At 42.9% G+C, this 19,113-nt stretch overlaps 1 protein-coding gene across 3 annotated transcripts in view; it reads left to right on the forward strand.

Annotated features, from left to right (window-relative positions):
• LOC138521307 (sodium channel protein type 4 subunit alpha-like) overlaps positions 1 to 19,113 on the forward strand; it is a 3,496,387-nt gene that overhangs the window by 2,812,453 nt on the left and 664,821 nt on the right. For all 3 annotated transcript variants that reach the window (XM_069634046.1, XM_069634045.1, XM_069634044.1), the window contains one exon: positions 1,643 to 1,816. In XM_069634046.1, coding sequence (XP_069490147.1) covers positions 1,643 to 1,816 — 174 coding nt within the window. The remainder of the gene's footprint in view (positions 1 to 1,642; positions 1,817 to 19,113) is intronic.

The raw sequence follows: 19,113 nt of genomic DNA on the forward strand, positions 1-19,113 counted from the left end.
TATTTGTAGGTATCAACATTCTCCAACTTTAATCCATTTAGCATGCAGGGGTAAATGCTGTAGTTTTTCCTGGATGGGGTAAATACCATTTTCTTACTTTTCTCCACTTTTATGGCCAGCCCATTGATCACAGCATACTGACCCACGTATGTTCTGGTGCTAAAATCATTATGTTGTCTTTGATAAGGGTATCCAGGTCTGGGTATCATTGTTATAATAAGGGCTTTAGGGACTGAACAGTTGATATTTTTGGGGTGTTTATGGGCTTGAATGTATCAAATCTGTCCTCGAAAGTGTGTTCTATTGTTGGGCTTTTGATTATCTACTTTGCTCCTGGTTTGTTTTCTGGAATTTAGATAACTTTTTCCTGGAAGGATTTAGCCAGGTTTTTTGCCAGCTCCTGCATACGGATAGGTTAGGCTCATTGGTGATTGCTCTGTGGTTGTGTAGTTCTTTGTAAATTGGGAAGGTTTGTTCTGGGCATTGGTTGTTCAGTTGTGGTGAAAATTTGGAATGCATTTAATTATGGATATTTCATATTGTTAGGTCTTTTGTTTCTCTTTACTTTTGTGATCAGCATTCCAGAGTCCTGCCTTATCGTTTTTGGATGGATACATCTTCCTAGAAGCACATGTTACTGTGTTTTGGGGATTCCTCTTCATGATACAGGGAAATATGATCAGTTCATCATTACATGGGTGGGCAGCTTCTCTGTGTTTCCCATCAAATCTGACGTTGTCCTGGGCATTCTGAAGTTTTCCTCAGAATTGCTTGTGGGAGCATGTTTGAGTGGTCTGATGGTATCCATTGCGGGTGGTTTACAAGAGACTGGTTAAAAGGCAGTTGCATGTTTAAGGACAGGAAAATGCTTTGTACCATTCAAGTAGCAGGTGTTGCATGTCTCCAACTGGCAGGACGGACCAAAGATGTACTGCCAAATCCATGTAGAACATAGGTAAATCTTAAGCTGCATTCCTGTTGTAGTTGAATACATTAATGCTTAGCTAAATTCATATGCATTGGAGTAATCAAAGCTTGTTTCCTCATTCACGAAGCAAGTATGATTTGCATACACATTGCAAAGGGCAACATGTATTCATTTAGTCAATTCTAAAAAGAAGAGCTTACATGATGTAATCAATCCTGGTAATGCGCATTTGTACAATTAACAAAAAGCAACAGTTTTTTCAGTCCTTGTGTTTCATTCCTCAAAAATCCTGCTTAAGGCACAGGCATGTTTGCCGCTTAGCACATACAATTCTGAACCTCTTCCAGGTTTCTCTTTTTTTAGGTTACGAGTACATGACATTTGAGGCCATACTTTGTGAATGTCTACAGAAGTAGGGCATTCAGATCATGGCACGTGTGATAGCTATGACATGAACATTAACAGGAAGTAGAGCCTGTGGAGGTGCACTTGTGACCTATGTCCATTCTGCCCCAGTGTATAAGTTGTAGAATTAACTGCTGTACAAATGTGCACGATTAATGTGTAGCATAGTGGGTTTGTCCAAATATATTCTGATGAAGGAGGAATTAGGAAGATTGAAGTTTGCCTGGAGCAGCTAGTAGAACCTGTTTATACATGAACCATTGGTTTTCTAGAATTATTATTGAACAGTTCCCTATCTCTTTTACCCAGGCGTTTGAGGACATCTACATCGAGCAGAGACAAGTTATAAAAACAATCCTGGAATATGCTGACAAAGTGTTCACATATGTGTTTGTCATTGAAATGCTTCTAAAATGGACAGCATATGGTTTCAAAATATACTTCACCAATGCTTGGTGCTGGCTTGACTTCCTCATTGTTGATGTAAGTACCTGCGTGACTGTTGATAGTTGCAATATTCAAGATATGTGTGCAACATGCCCACAACCCTGCTTTTGTAACTACCACAACTGAGGCATGGTTTTAGTTACTTTCATTGATTTAAAATGTATCTACTTTGTTAAGAGTTGTTACCACAAATGTAAATTATCTGGCTGAAAAGTATAGGTTTTGAAAATAGATCAATATGAAACATACTATTAACCCTGCTAGTCATTTTAAGACATATTGCAGGCTTTTTTCTCCTTTCTCCTTAGGATGCATAAATATATGTTCATCCACATTTAGGGACGGAGCAGAAAGTTGTATCCCCTCTTAAATCCTGGCGACAACCAGGGATCTGTTTCGTTTGTTTACCTCTGTTTAGGTGCCGCCAGTGGTAAGTATTCAAAGGCCATGTCTCGAAAGGTTGTACCTGTATGATTTGTTTGGATTGATTTTAAGAGCACTTGGATTGGGAAAGGAATACTTGACTTAGAAGGGAAAAGAGGAGTGTGCCGTTACCAATTAACACAAATCAGACCTTGAGGTGTTTTTGAAAGGGCACACATTTATGAATTAGTTTTGAGGATGATAAAAATGTTTGAAGAGTACATCATCCTTAACCGTCTTGGATATTCCACAAAACAGTCTTAAATCTATACATTGACATGGAAACTTTATCCAAGGAAAAGGATGTCAATTGTGCTCATCCTGAAAACATTAAGACTGCTTCTTGTGATCAGATCCAGTGCACTGCTACCCAAGGATGTGAAAGGTTAGTTGCACAGTTTTGATTGATGGAAATTCTGTCGCTAGTGCTAAGAGTTAATGCTCTTCAACCCACTGATTGTCCAGCCTGATCACATTCCCTATCAAGTGCTCTAAACATTAAGAGCTGTGTCTTTGCACAGGTGTGATAAGGGAGTAGCGTGAGCGCAACAAGCAAATGACATTGGGATTTTTATTTTCAATCCATGTACTGCAGACACTGAAGTACCCTGTCACTTCCTTTATTGGGATATGCTGCCCTTGTAGCACTGACGCATATGCGGATGTCGTAACCTACCTGGCAACTTAAACAAAAGTGAGGTCCCTTAATTAAACTGATGCAACTGGACAAAGGGTCAATCTCAATACAACAAAAACATAGGCTTCAATCAGTGATTAGTTGTGTAAGAACATAGGAAAACTATTTAATGTGTACTTCCTATATGATTTTTGATAAATCAACTCAGCATATACTGTTTTCTGTATAGAGACAAGTGAATGAACAGCGTGTAATTGTACTTAAGAAACAAATAATCTAACAAAGATAGGTGATGGCTTTACAAATAAAAAGACAATATGTAATTTTTCAAAGCCCATATAATAGTATATTCATGACTCAGTAAGCATCATACATATCTCAATGAACGTAATAATATACTCATAACACCAAAATATGTACAAAAATTAGACAATGTTGTGTAGAAAACAATTCAGCAGGGGTCCAGAAGACTCCTAGGTTGTCTTAATTGTTTTCATTGTGTGGAAATCCCATTAATCTCAAGCGTAAGATGTTTAGATCCCTCCAGAGTACAGGATCTTCTTCAGAGGCAAAACATGATAGTATCTGTTGATGTTTACAAATTAAGACACCTGAGGTGAAAAAAGAGCAGAAGGAAACCTACTCACTACCAAAATAATCTTTAAAACTGGTTAATTGAGATGTCAGAAAAGACTGCTTATTTTATTTTCACTGACTTCGTCCCATGAGGATTGGTAGAGTGATGTAAGAAGCACAATTATTATATTTATAATTATTATAGGTAATTATTCTATGTTCCCTGCTCTGAAAGCCAATATCAGACATGGAGTTGAATCTGGTATAAGACCAAGGGAGAATATTGTTTTAGTATACTTTTACCATATGTGTGCGAATATTGAGGAAATTAAACATATTTACCATACCTCAACGTTGAGGCTTATAGCGGCTCAAATGATTTTTGAGCACTGAGAGGTGATTAACCTAGCTGGCCCCTGTAGATCAGCTCCACCTTAAAACATCTGACCCAACAAGACTGCTGCATCAGGTGACTGCATGAACCCACCTGAAAAGGTGGTGGGAAAACATAATCCACATGACCACCATAACTGTAATCATTCTTCCACTCTACCCTACCTTCAAAGCTGAAAGTATGTCTTTGAATACATACCATACCATACCATACCTTTCCCCACCTTCACTACAATGCCACACACGTTCACACACAAAACTCTCTCGGACTTTGGGCATTCCTAATCAACCAGATGTTATATCTCTGAATCTAAAACATATGACCCGACCTCCAAATCAGTCATCACATCACAATTAAAAGAACATTGTATGAGCCCACATACTAACACCCCTTGTTTCATTCCCACTCTCAAAGACGTAATCTTTCACTCAGTTGTTTTAGCACCATTCTTAAGGATTGGACAGATAATGCACTCAACCTCGTCTTAAAACAATGAAAATAACCACCACAATATTTGTTGAGGGCCAAGGCCATGCTATCCTAAAACAAATTCTGAACTCTTGTGGAGAACATCCTTCACAACACCACCTTTACCACTTTCTGCGACCATAACACTGCACACCTGAATATAATGCTCACAAGACAGCTTTCAAAATTGCCCCTCCCAGCATCCTGAAGCTCTTTATGGCAATTCAAAGCTTGCACTATCTTAGTTATATAGCATCACCCATCCCACCTCCCAAGATCTTTGCTCCACTCTTATTCTTCCTCACCAATGCTGGGTACAGCATCACCATAGGCCTTAAATACCAACCATATAACCAACCCTACACTATTCACCGCTGTAATCCACTCCTTTACTTCTTAAAACCATTTTCCCAAACAAGCTGATGCTCTACTCCACAGATCTCACCATCCTGTCTTATGCGATGAATTCCAACTCAACTAGTAAAGGAGTGTGCTGGCATACTTTGTTCAACTGTAACTAAAATGGTCATTAAAACCCTATGGCAGTTCTTTCTATTCATCTATTAGACTCTACATGAGATTCTGGGATTTGTGGTGCTATTCTGCTCCCTAAAAAGCAATCCCCAAGCATCGGCACATCTTTGTTCTGCCATGGGTTTCCATCAATTTAAGACTATAAATGGGCATATGTTTATTACATTGTAATGTTCTTGCTGGCTTCCATGAATGACCAACGAAAAGATTATTTATTATGCTTTGGTGATTTTATCATATACTGCCATGATTATTTTATTCCATGTATATGAATTTGGTGATTTTTGCATACAGTAAAATGCTAATTTTACTGCATTCATATGAAATGCTTAATTTTAGTATATACCAAAATGTTAAATATCTGTAATCTATTGGGCAGTCATGGTTAACTAAATTATTGTAAAACAGAGAGCTTGTAGTTAGCTTTCTGTGATGCAGGGGTTGCAGAGGAACCCAGAATTTCAGGCGATTCCCTAACAACCCCATGATTGAACACTATAGAAAAAAGAAGAAATGACTAGGTTCCTTATAGCACTCTCCCATCCATACACTGGAAACACCCATCCAATACACTGGAAACACCCACTATCTTTTGGCACAGCACTGGATCCTGGAGCACAGCAATGAAAATATGAAGAACATACGCTTTGCGGGAATAAGGAGATTTGAGCGAGACCCAAGATGTGACAACAGAGAACTGCAGATGAGAAAAAAGAAAGCCTGGTTTATCTTTGAATTGAAAGAAACTACACTTGCCGTGAATAAGTACAATGAACTCAACGTATTTCTGATTTAATCTCTCAGGCTTTACTTATATATCTGCAACCCCATTTTCTCTTCCAATGACTATGTTGTCCTCAGCTGTACACATCCCACTTTTTCAAATGTGTCTACATCTTCAGTTATATATACCTCCTTTGTCGTTGGACATATATTCATTTCAATGAGTATAGACCTTGGTCTTAAGTCAAGTGTACATGTGTTAGCCGTCATCAATGGCATAATTTGAAGAACATTTCTGGCCTTTGTTGGGGACATGCCTGCACTCTGTGGCGTGTGCCGGATGAGTCAACCAATGCCCTTCTTCGTTCATTATGATAGTCATCAAATTATTCTTTTACGATCTAACATGGGTCGCACAGTGCAACATTAGTATTCTTATCCAAAATCCATTTTCATGGTGCATTCATTACCGTGAGTCCACAAAACACATTAGGCACAGTTTATTCTTTAGGAAACACCTCTTTTATGCATGCTAAAGAGGTCCAGTGAAGACCGCATTAGCAATCAGGAATCTTCACCATTCAGGATTATTTCCCTATTTTGAATTACTTTCAGTTACCTACAATTTATACCACAGAGGGCCGACATAGGACCAGACATTGATTTGGTATCAGCGTAAGTGATCTATTATTGGATCCCACGAATTGACACACTATATTCAGTCTGATTCCACCCATCAGATGGAGTATCAATGGTAACTTGTACATTGGTTGTATTTAGATAATGTATTTTGGGCATATCTTGTAATCTAAGATGGCGCCCTGCATTATAGTAGCCTTGGTTTTTGTTTTCTATCCTTAGTCCTTTGTCTATGTTTGGCATTATTCATAGATTTTTTTCACGGTCAATGCAATATAAATAAAGGCAATGGAGTAAGTGTCCCGTTAGCCACTACGACCACTGTCTGCTGCAGAAATAAGGCTCTCCATCTCAAAGGTAAGGGATTACGCGTCGTAATGTATGGGATACATTACTCACTGTAATCGTATTTCGGATGCTGGTATCTGCTTAGATTCACATGCTATGCGTAGGCCGACATCAAGTGGTAGTCGTGGAGTATTCCATGATTTGTTTTTCAAAACTCGAAGAGGGACGTCTACTGGGTGTGTCAGTAATACTATCCCTAGTCTGACAATCATTGTACCCATGGTCCTTAAAGCGTCGAGGTCCCTCAGATTGAAATGTAGCGTGAGTACATATGTAATAAAGCAGAAAATAGCAAAGGAGCAAGAACATCTATGCACCCTCGACTCCAGGAGGGGAGAAAGGTTGGGAACATGTGAATCTAAGCAGATCAAATCATCAGAAATACAATTACGCTGAGTAATGTATCCCTCCTGAGGCTTGTGGATCTGCTTAGATCACATGCATAGATTAGCGAGCAGTATCTGGAGAAGGAGGTGGGTTGTGAGAAGGTACAGCAGCAAATAGATGTTTTAGCACCGCTTGTCCCGCCTGTGAATCTGCTTTAGAATGTGTGTCAATGCAGTAGTGCTGAGTAAAGTTATATACAGAACTCCAAGTAGCTGCTTTGCAAATACCGTCTAGGGGGACATTTGTAGAGTGGGCTCTTGGTGTGAAAGGTAGGGTCTTTTTTGATAATGAATAGCATAGTTGTATGCACTTGACTATCCAAGTGGAGATAGCGTTTTTTCAAATGTCATCACCTTCCCTGCCAGTTGCAATGGAAACAAAGAGTTGGTCTGTTTGCTTAGAGGCTTTGTTTTGGTTGGTTTGCACATCACCCATTTGAGACGGTGTGGAAACCATGGTTGTCCTGCCCACATTGGAGCTATCAGGATTAGTGTGGCTTGTTCCTGGTGCATCTTGTGCATTATTCTACTGAGGAGTGGTGTCAGGTGAAAAGCGTAAGCAAATTTCCCTGATCAACTCATCCACAGGGCGTTCCCCTTGGACCATAGTTGGGGCAACCTGGATGCAAAGTCTGCCCATTGTTTATTTTGGCTTGTAGCGAACAGGTCTAAAGGGGTATAACCCCACAGGGAAAAGACTTTGTTTAGAATATATTTGTTGAGCTGTCACTCATGTTCTTCTGGAAGAGGATTTCTGCTCAGAGAATCTGTTAGATCATTGAGTTTCCATGATTGTGTTGAGAAACTAGGAGCATGTTCCGCTTGAGTGCCTATTTCCAAATTTGTTGGGACCCTCTGGACAGACTTGGAGAGAGTGTGTGCCTCCCTGCTTGTTTAGGTAGAACATGGCAGTGGTGCTGTCTGTGAGGACGTGTACTGTCTGACCTAGTAGATGCAGCTGAAAGGATTTCAGATCCTTGAGAACTGCTAGAAGTTCTAGAAGGTTGATGTGGTTTTGGGATGTGGTGCGTGTCCACTGCCCATGAGCTCTGCCTGAAGAAAATGGGCTCCCCATCTGGAGAGTGAGGCGTCTGTCGTTAGTATCGCTTGAGTTGGTGGATTGCGAAAGGGTTTTCCTTTCAATAAATTGTCTCTGGACCACCAGCAAAGAGCCTGTACCAGGGTTAGTGAAACAACCTCTAGGTCATCCCATTGTCCTCTTGCCTGAGACCGTTGTTTTGATAACCACTCTTGCACTGGGCGCAGGCGCAGCCACGTGTTTGGAAATAGGTAGATGCATGAGGCCATCATCCCGAGCAGGGGCATTGCTTTGCGTACGGTTATCTGGCAACCGGCTAGATAGTGAGGTATTTTTATCAGCATGTTCCAAACGCTTTCATTTGAGGCAAAGACCAGACCTTCCTTTGTCTTTTAATTGCACCCAGGAATTGTTTTGTTTGACTGGGTACAAGACTTGTTTTTTTCCGTTGATGTAGAAACCCAATTGGAACAGAAGGTTGATTGTTCTCTGGGTATTGAATTTGCAAATTTGAGGGGTCTCCCCTGTTATCAGCCAATTGTCTAGATACACAGGGATGGACTCTCTGCACTTTTGTGAACACCCTTGGAGCCGAGGCTGTGCCGAAGGGGAGCACCATGAATTGGTAGTGTTCCCTCGCTATCTGGAATCGCAGGTATTTTCTGTGCGCTGGGAACATAGAAATATGAAGTATGCATCTTTCATATTCGATGTTGCCATGAGGTGCCCCTCCTTTAGATGGGGAATCACTTCCTGAAGGGCTGTAATGCGACATTTTTGTGGCTTGACATGCGTGTTTGCTGGGCGCAGGTCTAGTACTGGGCGCATAGTTAGGTCTTTGTTTGGCACAAGGAAGTACGTTGAATAAATACCCTGGTTTGCTGGGACGATTTCTATTGCGTCCTTTTTCAGCAGTGATTTCACCTCCTCCAGTAGTATGCGTTTTTCCTCTTGTGTTCATTTTCTTTGTTGAGGCGGGTGGTTGGATGGTTTTTCTAGAAGTATTATACAGTATCCGCCCCACCACGGTGGATAACACCCACTTGCCTGAGGTGATCCCCTCCCATGCATGGATGAAGTGTGAGATGCGACCTCCCACTGGAGTGTCATGGGAGGGGACCTGGAGCGGGCTGTCATTGTTTGGGAGGGGTGGAGTCCCTTGCAGAGAATGCCCTACCCCTGCTCCTTGATCTTTTTAGCTTCTTTGAAAAATGGAGGTAGAAGATTGTCCCTGCATGGTGCCCCATGATGTAGATTGGGTACTTTGCCCCTAACTGGAGGAGCGTTGTGGGCCCTGCCCATGGAACCGTCTTGTGTTGAAAGACCCCCTCTGCACAAACAGCTTGTTGGACAGCTACCCAAGAGATTTTAGAGTGTCATACTCTTCTTTCGTGCTTTTAAGGGCATCCTCAACCGCTTTACCAAACAGTGCTTTAGGTTCAATAGACATGTTGAGTAACCCGATTGCCTAAGCCAGGCATGCCGCTTAATGAACGTGCCTTCAGCTATCATAAGGCCTGCATTGTCCGCGGCATCCAGGTGTTTTTTTAGGCTGCAGTTGGCCACCTGCCTGCCTTCGGTTACCGTCTTTAGGAGCTGAGATTTTAGGGGCTCTGTGACTGCCTCAATTTGTAGTTGCAGTTTGTCTCACTTATGGCAACTGTAGCCAGCCAAAATGGTAGCCGAGGAAGCCACCTTTCTGCCCAAAGTGTAATTCGAATGGATTGTGTCCTCCCACGTATTCCTTATCTTTGTCTATTTATACCAGTGATGACATTGACGTCGAGACGAAGGCCTTTGATGGACTACGACTCGACAGTCACTGACGCGCAGAACGTTACAGTTGGTAAGTAACTTGTTCATCTTTTTACTTTCTTTATCTAGAGGAGTCTCTGCAGAGGCTAGATGTATGCCTGCCCTTTTTCTAGTTGTGTTAACCACCCAGGGAGTTGGGTTTCAGCTGACCCCTGATGTATAGAGGGTCGTCAGGGGCTGGTCTGAACGCCTTCTCGATGCAGGGATTGACTGCTTGAGTAAGGTTTGGCGTTAGGAGAGAAGGTTGAATGTGTCTCTGAATAATTTGCAGGAGGGGAATGGATTGGGTTGCAGACTTCTCGTCTCCAAGAATGCCCTCCACCAAGTCTTTATCAACTTGGGCCTCCTCTCGCGGTTGTCTATGTTGCAATGTTCTGCGGCCTTGAGGTGCAGCTCATTATATTGGAGCTGGTTGTCGACTGGGAAGTCAGCCACTGGTTGATCTTGATGATCTAGTGACTGGATGACGTAGGCGTCGTCATCATTATCATTGTAATATTGGTCTTGGTCACCTTGGTCCTGGTCATACTGATCCCCTTGATCTCTTTGAGAGCCAGGATCAAGTGAACCTGCGGTGTCTGCAACATATAAGTTCTGAGAGGGGGACCAGTGGGGTAGCCTGGCTCTGGGGGAAGGTGATGGGTTGAAAAGAGTCCAGGTATGCCTTCTTGGCTGCTGGTTCATCCCTAGCCGCTACTTTGTGTGATGGGCCCTGAAGGTTAAACAGTTCTTCAGGGTGCCGGTCCAAGAAGTCTACAAAAGAGAACATCTTCCTCATGACCCTATTGAAGCTCTCTGGGGTCCACTCAGATGACTTTGGAAATAGAAATACCGAAGTAGGAGTGTCCTGTAAGGGTGTAGGCTTCTTGTGGTGCATTCTCCCTGAAAGAGTATCTAAGGGTGAGGGGGTGTCCTTATATTTAGAGGAGTAACTATCTTGGGAATTGGAGGGCTTCTACAGTAGAGGCGTCACATTGTTTGCAGATTTCATCATCTTAGATTTTTAAAGAGGCCCGGGACGTGCCTCTTAATGAGTTCTCACATTTTAGAGGTACTGGAAGGGGCCGTCAAAGCTCCTTTAGACACATGCTTTTCGCTGTAGTCTCCATAACAGGACCGCCGGCCTCTATAATGGACTCGGGGGGGGGAAATCACACGTGGGAGTCTGTGGAATCCCATTTGCCCTCGGCATCACTTAGGGCACTGACGCTGCCATTACTGGAAGCTCCCTCCACGTCAATGGAGGCCTTGGCTTGCATGTTGTGGGCGGCCCAGTGTTTTGTTCTATGGTCCTTCTATGTCTTTGGTTGAAAGATTTTGCAGGATTTGCAGTTCTTGTTGGGGTGATCCCATGGGAGACAGTGGTTACACACCCTGTGTCTGTCTACCCAAGGGTACTTCCTATTGCAGGATGGACAAAACATAAAAAGGTGTATTTTCGATGATTAGTGGAAAAAGCAGTGTTGCGAAGAGAAGGAAATGAGGGGAAAAGATTAGGCATTCTCTACAAGAAGAAGAAAGTATAGCCTCCCCACACACTCCCTACTGTGATGGGCCGAGGCCCGGTGATGCCTGTGTAGGCCGAGGTCAATGTTCGTCAAGATGATTATTCGGTCGTCGTCGATGATGGCTCTGTCTGGCAAAATCCGCTGCAGATGATCTTGCAGCGGACGATGTGCGGTTAGCGAAAGAATAGTAAGACATTCTATAAAACTTTTTCTAATCAAAGTCATTAGCCTGAAGAACTCTGCAAACTAGCGTCCGACTACGATGGCGGAAAGAAACAATCTGAGGGACATTGACACGTGAAGGACCATAGGTACTAAAGATGTCACACTAGGGATAGTATTACTGACACGCCCAATCTACATCCCTTTTCCTGTTTCGAAAACAAATCATGTAATTCTCCATGACTCCCACTAGATGTTGGCCTATGCATAGCATGTGATCTAAGCAGATCCACAAGCCTCCGAAATCTTGTTACGAGAGAGATTGCAATAGATTTGTTTTCTCATGAATAATATGATTTCATTATCACTCGCAGGGGACACCACTTAAACTTGCGTTAACATGCGCATATCCTTAACAGAAATCAGTACAATCTCCCGGGAGTGTTAGCAAGCATACCCAGTGCCAATAAAGAACAAACTTGCACAAGGTACATTTTTACCCATCTTTTTGTGTGGTCCCCATCCGCGTGTTCTACTATTGTCTTCACAATTAGTTGATTATTCTGTTTGCGCTAACCCTTTTTGGAATCCACAGAATTGGATACAAACAGCAACATGTAAAAATTCATGAGTGCCCAAGATGAATGTTTATTTTGCATAGAACTTGTTCAGTATTTGCTACACTGTATACATATAGAACTCGCTTAGAGACACATTTAGTGGGATGGCCGGAGGGTATGTACAAATTAGAGTTTCATAGATAGTATACGTTTTGCACCCAACTTTAACAACATTGTTCATATTGTAGGTGGCAGAAGCCTAGCCGAACTAAACGGCGGCATGACTGAGTCTTTATTAACTGACAATCTAATGACTTAAGGGCAAGGTATTGGCGCACTCTACGGCGGCACATTGGGGCGGGGTTCTCAACAAAGACTAATCTATATATATATTTGGGAAAGTTTGTTTGTATGTTCGGGTTTGGCTCCAGCCCCATAACAGTTGGTGGGCTAAAATGTTGGCCCAAGGTTGGCATACCAGTCTGGGGTGTACTGGCAATAGTGAAGTCTGACCAATCCCCACCCTTTCGCCGTGCACAAGTCGGGGTCCTGCCCTGTGCTTTCAGTATAGGCGATTTCGGGAGGTTGCTGATTTTGCGATTGCTGGCTCCAGCCCTGCAATAGTTGGTGGGCTGAAATGTTGGCTCAAGGTCAGCATACCAGTCTGGGGTGTACTGGCGATAGTGACATTTGACCAACCCCACCCATTTGCCCTGCACGGGGTTTGAGCGTGGTCCGGCCCCGTGCTTTCAGTATAGGCGATTTCGGGAGATTGCGATTTTTCAAAAATAGGAAGTTAGGACACAATAAAACATACAGAAGGCTGTAGCAGACCCCCACGTGCATGTCAGCTACAGGTCCGGGCAAAACCGGGTGGTACCACTAGTAATATATATATATATATATATATATATATATATATATATATATATATATATATATATATATATATATGTATATATATATATATATATATATAATGTAAATATATATGAGTTTTTAAGGATCATACCTAACTGTGTTTCAACAATTCTTTACATTTATTTATTTTGTCTTTATGCTTTTCCTCAGTTGAATGTTGATGTGTGATGGGTTTGGTCTTTATTATTTGGTTAATCAACTCATTGTTTCTTTGATATAACTCTTGGTTTTTCATTTTATTTTTTAAATAGTATGCATCTAATAAGTTTACTAACACCACATGGTCACACATCTGATTTATAATGACAATCAATTGAACTTTGAATGATCACACTGTATCTTGAGCCTTGAAGAAGAGCTAGGCTTGAAACACTTGTTGATTCAAAGGAAATACATTCAACTCATGCTATTGCCTTTGTATTTACCTTTTTTTTTAGAACTTTAAAGCAACAATTTGTATTCGTGGCAGAGCGCTGAGGAACCTAGTCCTCTCTTCTTTTTTCTTTAACTTAACTATTGTATTTACATGCCAAACTGTGAACCACGTAGATGTATGTATTTTCGGGTCTTGCTTGATGTTATTGTAACAATGATACATTGATGATGATTTTAGTATATATGCTGCTGATGTCTTTATGAAGCAATGGTTATGAAATAAATATTTATAATATCAAATTCGAATGTACACTCTTAAACTAGTCCTCGCTTTATTCTTTTCATAGAAAAAGCCCCCTCTCAACCACTCCAGCCCTAGTAACCTTCTCTCTCATTGGTACCCTCTCCCCTGCAACATGCAAGGGGATGCTTGAACCTAGCCCAGAGGGCTGCTCTCTTTTCAGCATGCGAGCATCCAAACTACTTCCCAACCAATGAAGTAACCTTGCGGTCCGTGGAAGCATAGATGAGCATTAACATATCATCATACATCATCATTCACTCAGCTCCAAGAAAACCTTTCAGAAGGAAGGCACAATTTCCATCTAGGGTTATATTATGGAGAGGTGTCATTAGTTCTGCTTCGGGCCTATTGATGGTGTAAAAAAAGAAATATATCAGCCATATGTCACTCGCTGAGGTGAAGGTTATTGTATTAGGGCACTGGTGCATCCTGTGTGGGCTGATATTTTAAATGTTGATGACAAGAACTGTACTTTGTTTGCATAAGGTAAAATTACTTATTGTAGTGACTGCTGTACTTCTTTTCTATTAGCTTTTTTCCACAACAAGGGGTGTCAATACATCTGGAATGGGACCAAAACCTTGTTTGCACAGCAAATCCCTTTTATCGAATGTAGTGTGTCCTCCCACGTATTTCTCTTCTTATGATATCTCCATATCCAGCTTCAGCTGCTTTGGAAACATTTCCCAACACGGGTGCTGCGCGTCGATGGCTGTCGACTCAATTTGCCTTGAGAGTATCTGTCTCGGTGTCAACGTCATCGACCGTTGGCTTCAGTTCAATTTGTCTGCGAGAGCTATCGCTTCAGAAAGATCGGCGCACTTCCGTTCCTTGACAAGAAACCTTTCGTATTTAGTAAAAATGGCATCAGCATCATCGACTCAGAGATCAGGGTTCAAAGAGGTGACAACTGCGCAGCGAAAATATCCCTTACGGACCCCCATCGGGTATGTCTGTGGTGCTTAGGATCCACTCATTTAACATAGGAGCGTGGGTGCTGCCTATCCATGACAGCGAAAGCCCTGAAAGAGCGTAGAGGGAAGTTCCCTCATAACTCCCCTTAGACAACCCCATTGAAAAAGCAACAACTCTCTTGGTCGGAAAAAAGCTAAAAGGTCCAGATCACGCAGTGGCTCACACCACTCGTCTTCATCCTCACAGCAGTTGAACTAAAGGTGCCACAGATTGCCAGCTTCGTCGTCAAGTTCCTCCCTGGAGCGGGTCTCTTGCCCAACCAAATCGGCCTCACTTGCTGGGTGGGAGAGGTTCAGACTTGAGTAAGTCTGGTTGTGCAGTCTAGACTTCTTAACATGCCCTTTGACGGAACACATTTATTTGTCAGCAAGGCTGATGAGAGCCTGGAGAAGTTGCAGACCGCCAAAGCAGCAGCCAAATCCCTTGGCGCAACAATAAGACAGCCACAAATTCGCCCCATTGGTACAGCTTGGAGGGTCAGGTCATTTCGCTATTACTCCTCAGTTGGAAGAAGGAGAGGACTGTCGAATCAAAGAGGTCAGAGAAGATTTCCCCCAGAGTGGATGGGGAAGAGGAGGTGCTAAAACCGCCCAGGCAGAGGCTACTTTACCATAAACCACCTCAAAACCTCTCTGAGGCCTTAGTCGACAAAACCCCTGTGGGAGGCAGACTCTCACAGCATCTGAAAGAATGGCGGGGTATTACTTCAGATTCATGGGCATTGGAAATAGTATTCCAGGGTTACTGCCTTCCCCTTCTAAAAAGGCCTCAGGATCATCCACCAGGAAATAGCTTTTTCAAGGTTCCTGATCCGCTCCTTATAAAGGAAATCTTGACCCTGTTAGAGAAAGGAGCTATATAACAGGTACTTCTAGCAAAGAGGAACACGGGTTTGCGGTTGGTGGGTCAATATCAATTTCGAGTTCTGGCATTCGGGCTGACCTCTGCCCGAGGGTTTTCACCAAGTTGATGGCAGTGATGGCAGCTAGTCTCAGGAGAAGGGGGATTCACTTCTACCCCTAGCTGGATGATTGGCTAATCAGGGCATGTTCACCCAAACAAGCCCTAAGAAGATCTCAGCGTAATCTGCCACTCTCTCCACAGACTGGGCTTCCCCATCAATTACAAGAAGTTCCACATGATACCATCTCAAAGACTCCAGTTCATTGGAGCAGTCCTGGATGTTTCCTCAGGAAAAGCATTACCACCCAAGGTGAGGGCTCAACACATTCTGCAGATGGTTACCAAATTCTCAGGCAGGATGTCAGACCCTCTTCAGGTTCTGTGGTGGACTTGCGAGGACAACATTCTGCAGGGAGAATCCTTTTGGCAGCCATGGCCGAAATAACAGTAGTGACGGACGTCTCACTCACACAATCAGCGGTCGTTGGTCTCCATCGGAGTCCAACCTACACATCAACCTTTTGGAGCTAAGCAATCAGACTAGCGCTGAAGGCCTTTCTGCTCTCTGTATGGGGAAAGAATGTTCTGATAATGACGGACAACACAGTGGCGATGTACTACCTCAACATGAGAGGAGGTGTAGGGTCACTATCACTGCGCAGAGAGGCAATGCAGCTCTGGTTCTGGGCAATTCAAGAAGGAATCTACATATCAGCCGTTCAGCTAGACGGAGAGGAGAACACGTTAGCAGATGCTCTGAGAAGGCAGAGCACAGTCTCTCACAAGTGTGAACTAGCTCGGGAAGTCCTTCAAAAGATCTTTACCATTTGGGGAACCCCTCAAGTGGATCTGTTCATGACCAGTGTCAACAGGAAATGTGAACTGTACTGCTCCAGGGAATTTCCCCCAAGAGGAGCTCCAGGGGACACATTCGTAGTGGACTGAGAGTTTCCACTCCTTTACGCGTTTCCTCCTGTCCCCATCATTCCTCACGTGATCAAGAGGTTGAGAAAGTTCAGGAGATCAATGATCCTAATTGCCCCAGATTGGGCCAGGAGAACATGGTACCCGAGAGGAGGGTTGGGTTCTCTATCCGGAGGTCAAGACTCTCAACCTTCAGGGATTGTTTTTTTGAGAGGTTGATATATAAGGATTGGGACCTCCCAGATGACATAATGGAAATCTTTGTACCGCTGCCGTTGGAACAAGTTTAGTAGTTGGTGCAGGGATGAGAATGTGGATCCTTTTCTTTGTGAAACAACTATGGTGCTTTCCTTTTTGTTACATTTGACGAATCTGGGGCTCCAGATTGGAACAATTAAAGGTTATCTGGTGGGGCTGTCTATTTTCAAGCGCTCTTCAGAGGAGGATTCATATTTTAAAATCCCTCTAAGTGTTCAATTCCTAAAGGGTCTTACTAATCTATTTCCACCCATTCAATTCCAAATCCCTACATGGGATCTTAACCTGGTGTTAAAATTTCTAACATGCATTCCTTTTCAGCCAATACACTCATGCTCATTAAGACTATTAACTTTGAAAACGGTTTTCCTAATAGCAATAACATGAGCCCGCAGGGTAAGCAAGTTGCAGGCCCTTTCCTGTAAACGTCCACACACTGTTTTCTATAAAGACAAGGTTGTTCTAAGGGTGAAACCTTCTTTTCTACCAAAGGTAGTCTCCAACTTCCACTTGTCACCAAATATAATTTTGCCAACGTTCTACCCACCTCCTCGTCCTGGAAAGGAGGAGGAAATATTATATAGGCTGGACCCATAAAGGGCTCTCAGCTTTTATATATCAAGAATGTCAAAAAATCGTCAAAATGACCAATTGTTCATTGGCTATACAAGTCCTAAATTGGGTTTAGCTTCAAAAAAACAGACCCTATGCAGATGGATCATCCTGGCTATTGGGGAATGTAACAGGTTAACGGGCAAAGACCCACCGGAAGGCTTGAAAGCACATTCCACTAGGGCATGGCAACCTCTGCTGCTCTTCAGAGAGGTGTTCCCGTAAAAGACATATGTGCAGAGGCCACTTGGTCGTCTGTTCACACTTGTAAAACATTACTGCTTGTATTCATCTTCCAATCAAGAAGGACAATTTGGGAAAGCGGTCCTTCATTCAGTCCATGATAGCAGTTAAGGACGAAGTAAAATTCATACTCCACCAAATTATTACTGCTTTGGGAGTCGATCATAAGATGAGGAATATGTGGGAGGACACAATTCATTCGAAAAACAAGTTACTTACCGTGGAAACGTTATTTCGATTGGATGTTCTTCTCATGTATTCCTCATCACCCCTCCCAGCCTATCCCACTGTAGAATTTTACGTGTCTTTACACTTTGCACTTTCTTGAAGCCTACGGGTCTATGGTACGCCTGGTAATTCATGTACAGGAGGCTGAAAAACAGAACTGAAGCCAGCGGGTGCGCGCTGTGTACGCTATTTATACTAATGATGCTGTCAACAGACGAACTAAGGCCTTCAAGGGATATCGACTAGACGACATGGCACACAGCACCCCATGTTGAAAAAAATGTCCAAAGCAGCTGAAGCTGTAAAGATATTTCATGATAAGATGATGAGGAATACGTGGGAGGAACATCCAATCGAAAGAACGTTGCCACAGGTAAGTAACTAGTAGATATGTGTTCAAGTATGTACCTTTACACAAGACGCATAAAATTCTGCAATTGCTGAAGTATGTTTTATTTTTTTAACACATCAATATCCAGGCTGCTGATTTACAGGAGGCCGTTTTATGGTGTGGGACAGCACTGTCTTGTATTGTGAACAGCGCTAGGTGTGCTCTGCTAACATTTGGCCTGCTATGAACAGTGCCAGGAGATCTGAGTACTAGAACTGTCTCACACACATCAAAGCTATCAAGATTGTCCTGTCTTCAAATTCCAAATAACTTGTGTCACCAGTGGCCGTATACGGAACATCTAAATAAACATATTTCAGTCCATTGATAATGTAACCCCCCCCCCCTCTCAATGACCCATTCTGAGTAAATCTTGAAGCGAATGCCAAGCATTTGGCATTGGTTGCTGTACAAAAGGGGTCAGCATACCCTCACTTCATAACCAGCCAGTCCACTGTGTCCTAATTAGGGGTGTACCGAAACTCAGCTACAAGTAAGTATCCGGCCAAAAAGCAGTTGTTCGGTTTCGACTGAATGCTTACCCTAATACTTACTCATAGCCGAAGTTACACCCCTAGACTTTCTTCGTTGGCGGGTGTGAGGGATGTGTGGCATTGGCAGCAAGATCTGGCAGTTACTGGCTGGCCTCAAGAGCAGGGCTGCTTTTTAGGGCAGCAGCAGGTCCATTGTGTGCCTGACGTGCGGGCACACACATTGTCTATGAACAGAGCTGAATGAGTAGGGCAGCCATACATACACCTCGAGAGAGGCAGCTGCATGCTCTGCATGTAATTGCGATCTTTTGTGAGGTCATGACTGAGAGTGTCGCTCTCGCTATGGGTACGGTCCGTTAGTGTTACATTACTCGGGAATCCTGTTAGCAGCTTACATAAATCAGAGCAGCTGTTAACACACCTCCTCCGAGTGCTTGAAGTGTAATTTATGTACCGTATTCCTCGATGCACCATCATGGGGTCTTTGTGGTGA

The sequence above is a fragment of the Ambystoma mexicanum genome, chromosome 13, assembly GCF_040938575.1.
Source record: "Ambystoma mexicanum isolate Mex_15411 chromosome 13, UKY_AmexF1_1, whole genome shotgun sequence".
Taxonomy (NCBI): domain Eukaryota; kingdom Metazoa; phylum Chordata; class Amphibia; order Caudata; family Ambystomatidae; genus Ambystoma; species Ambystoma mexicanum.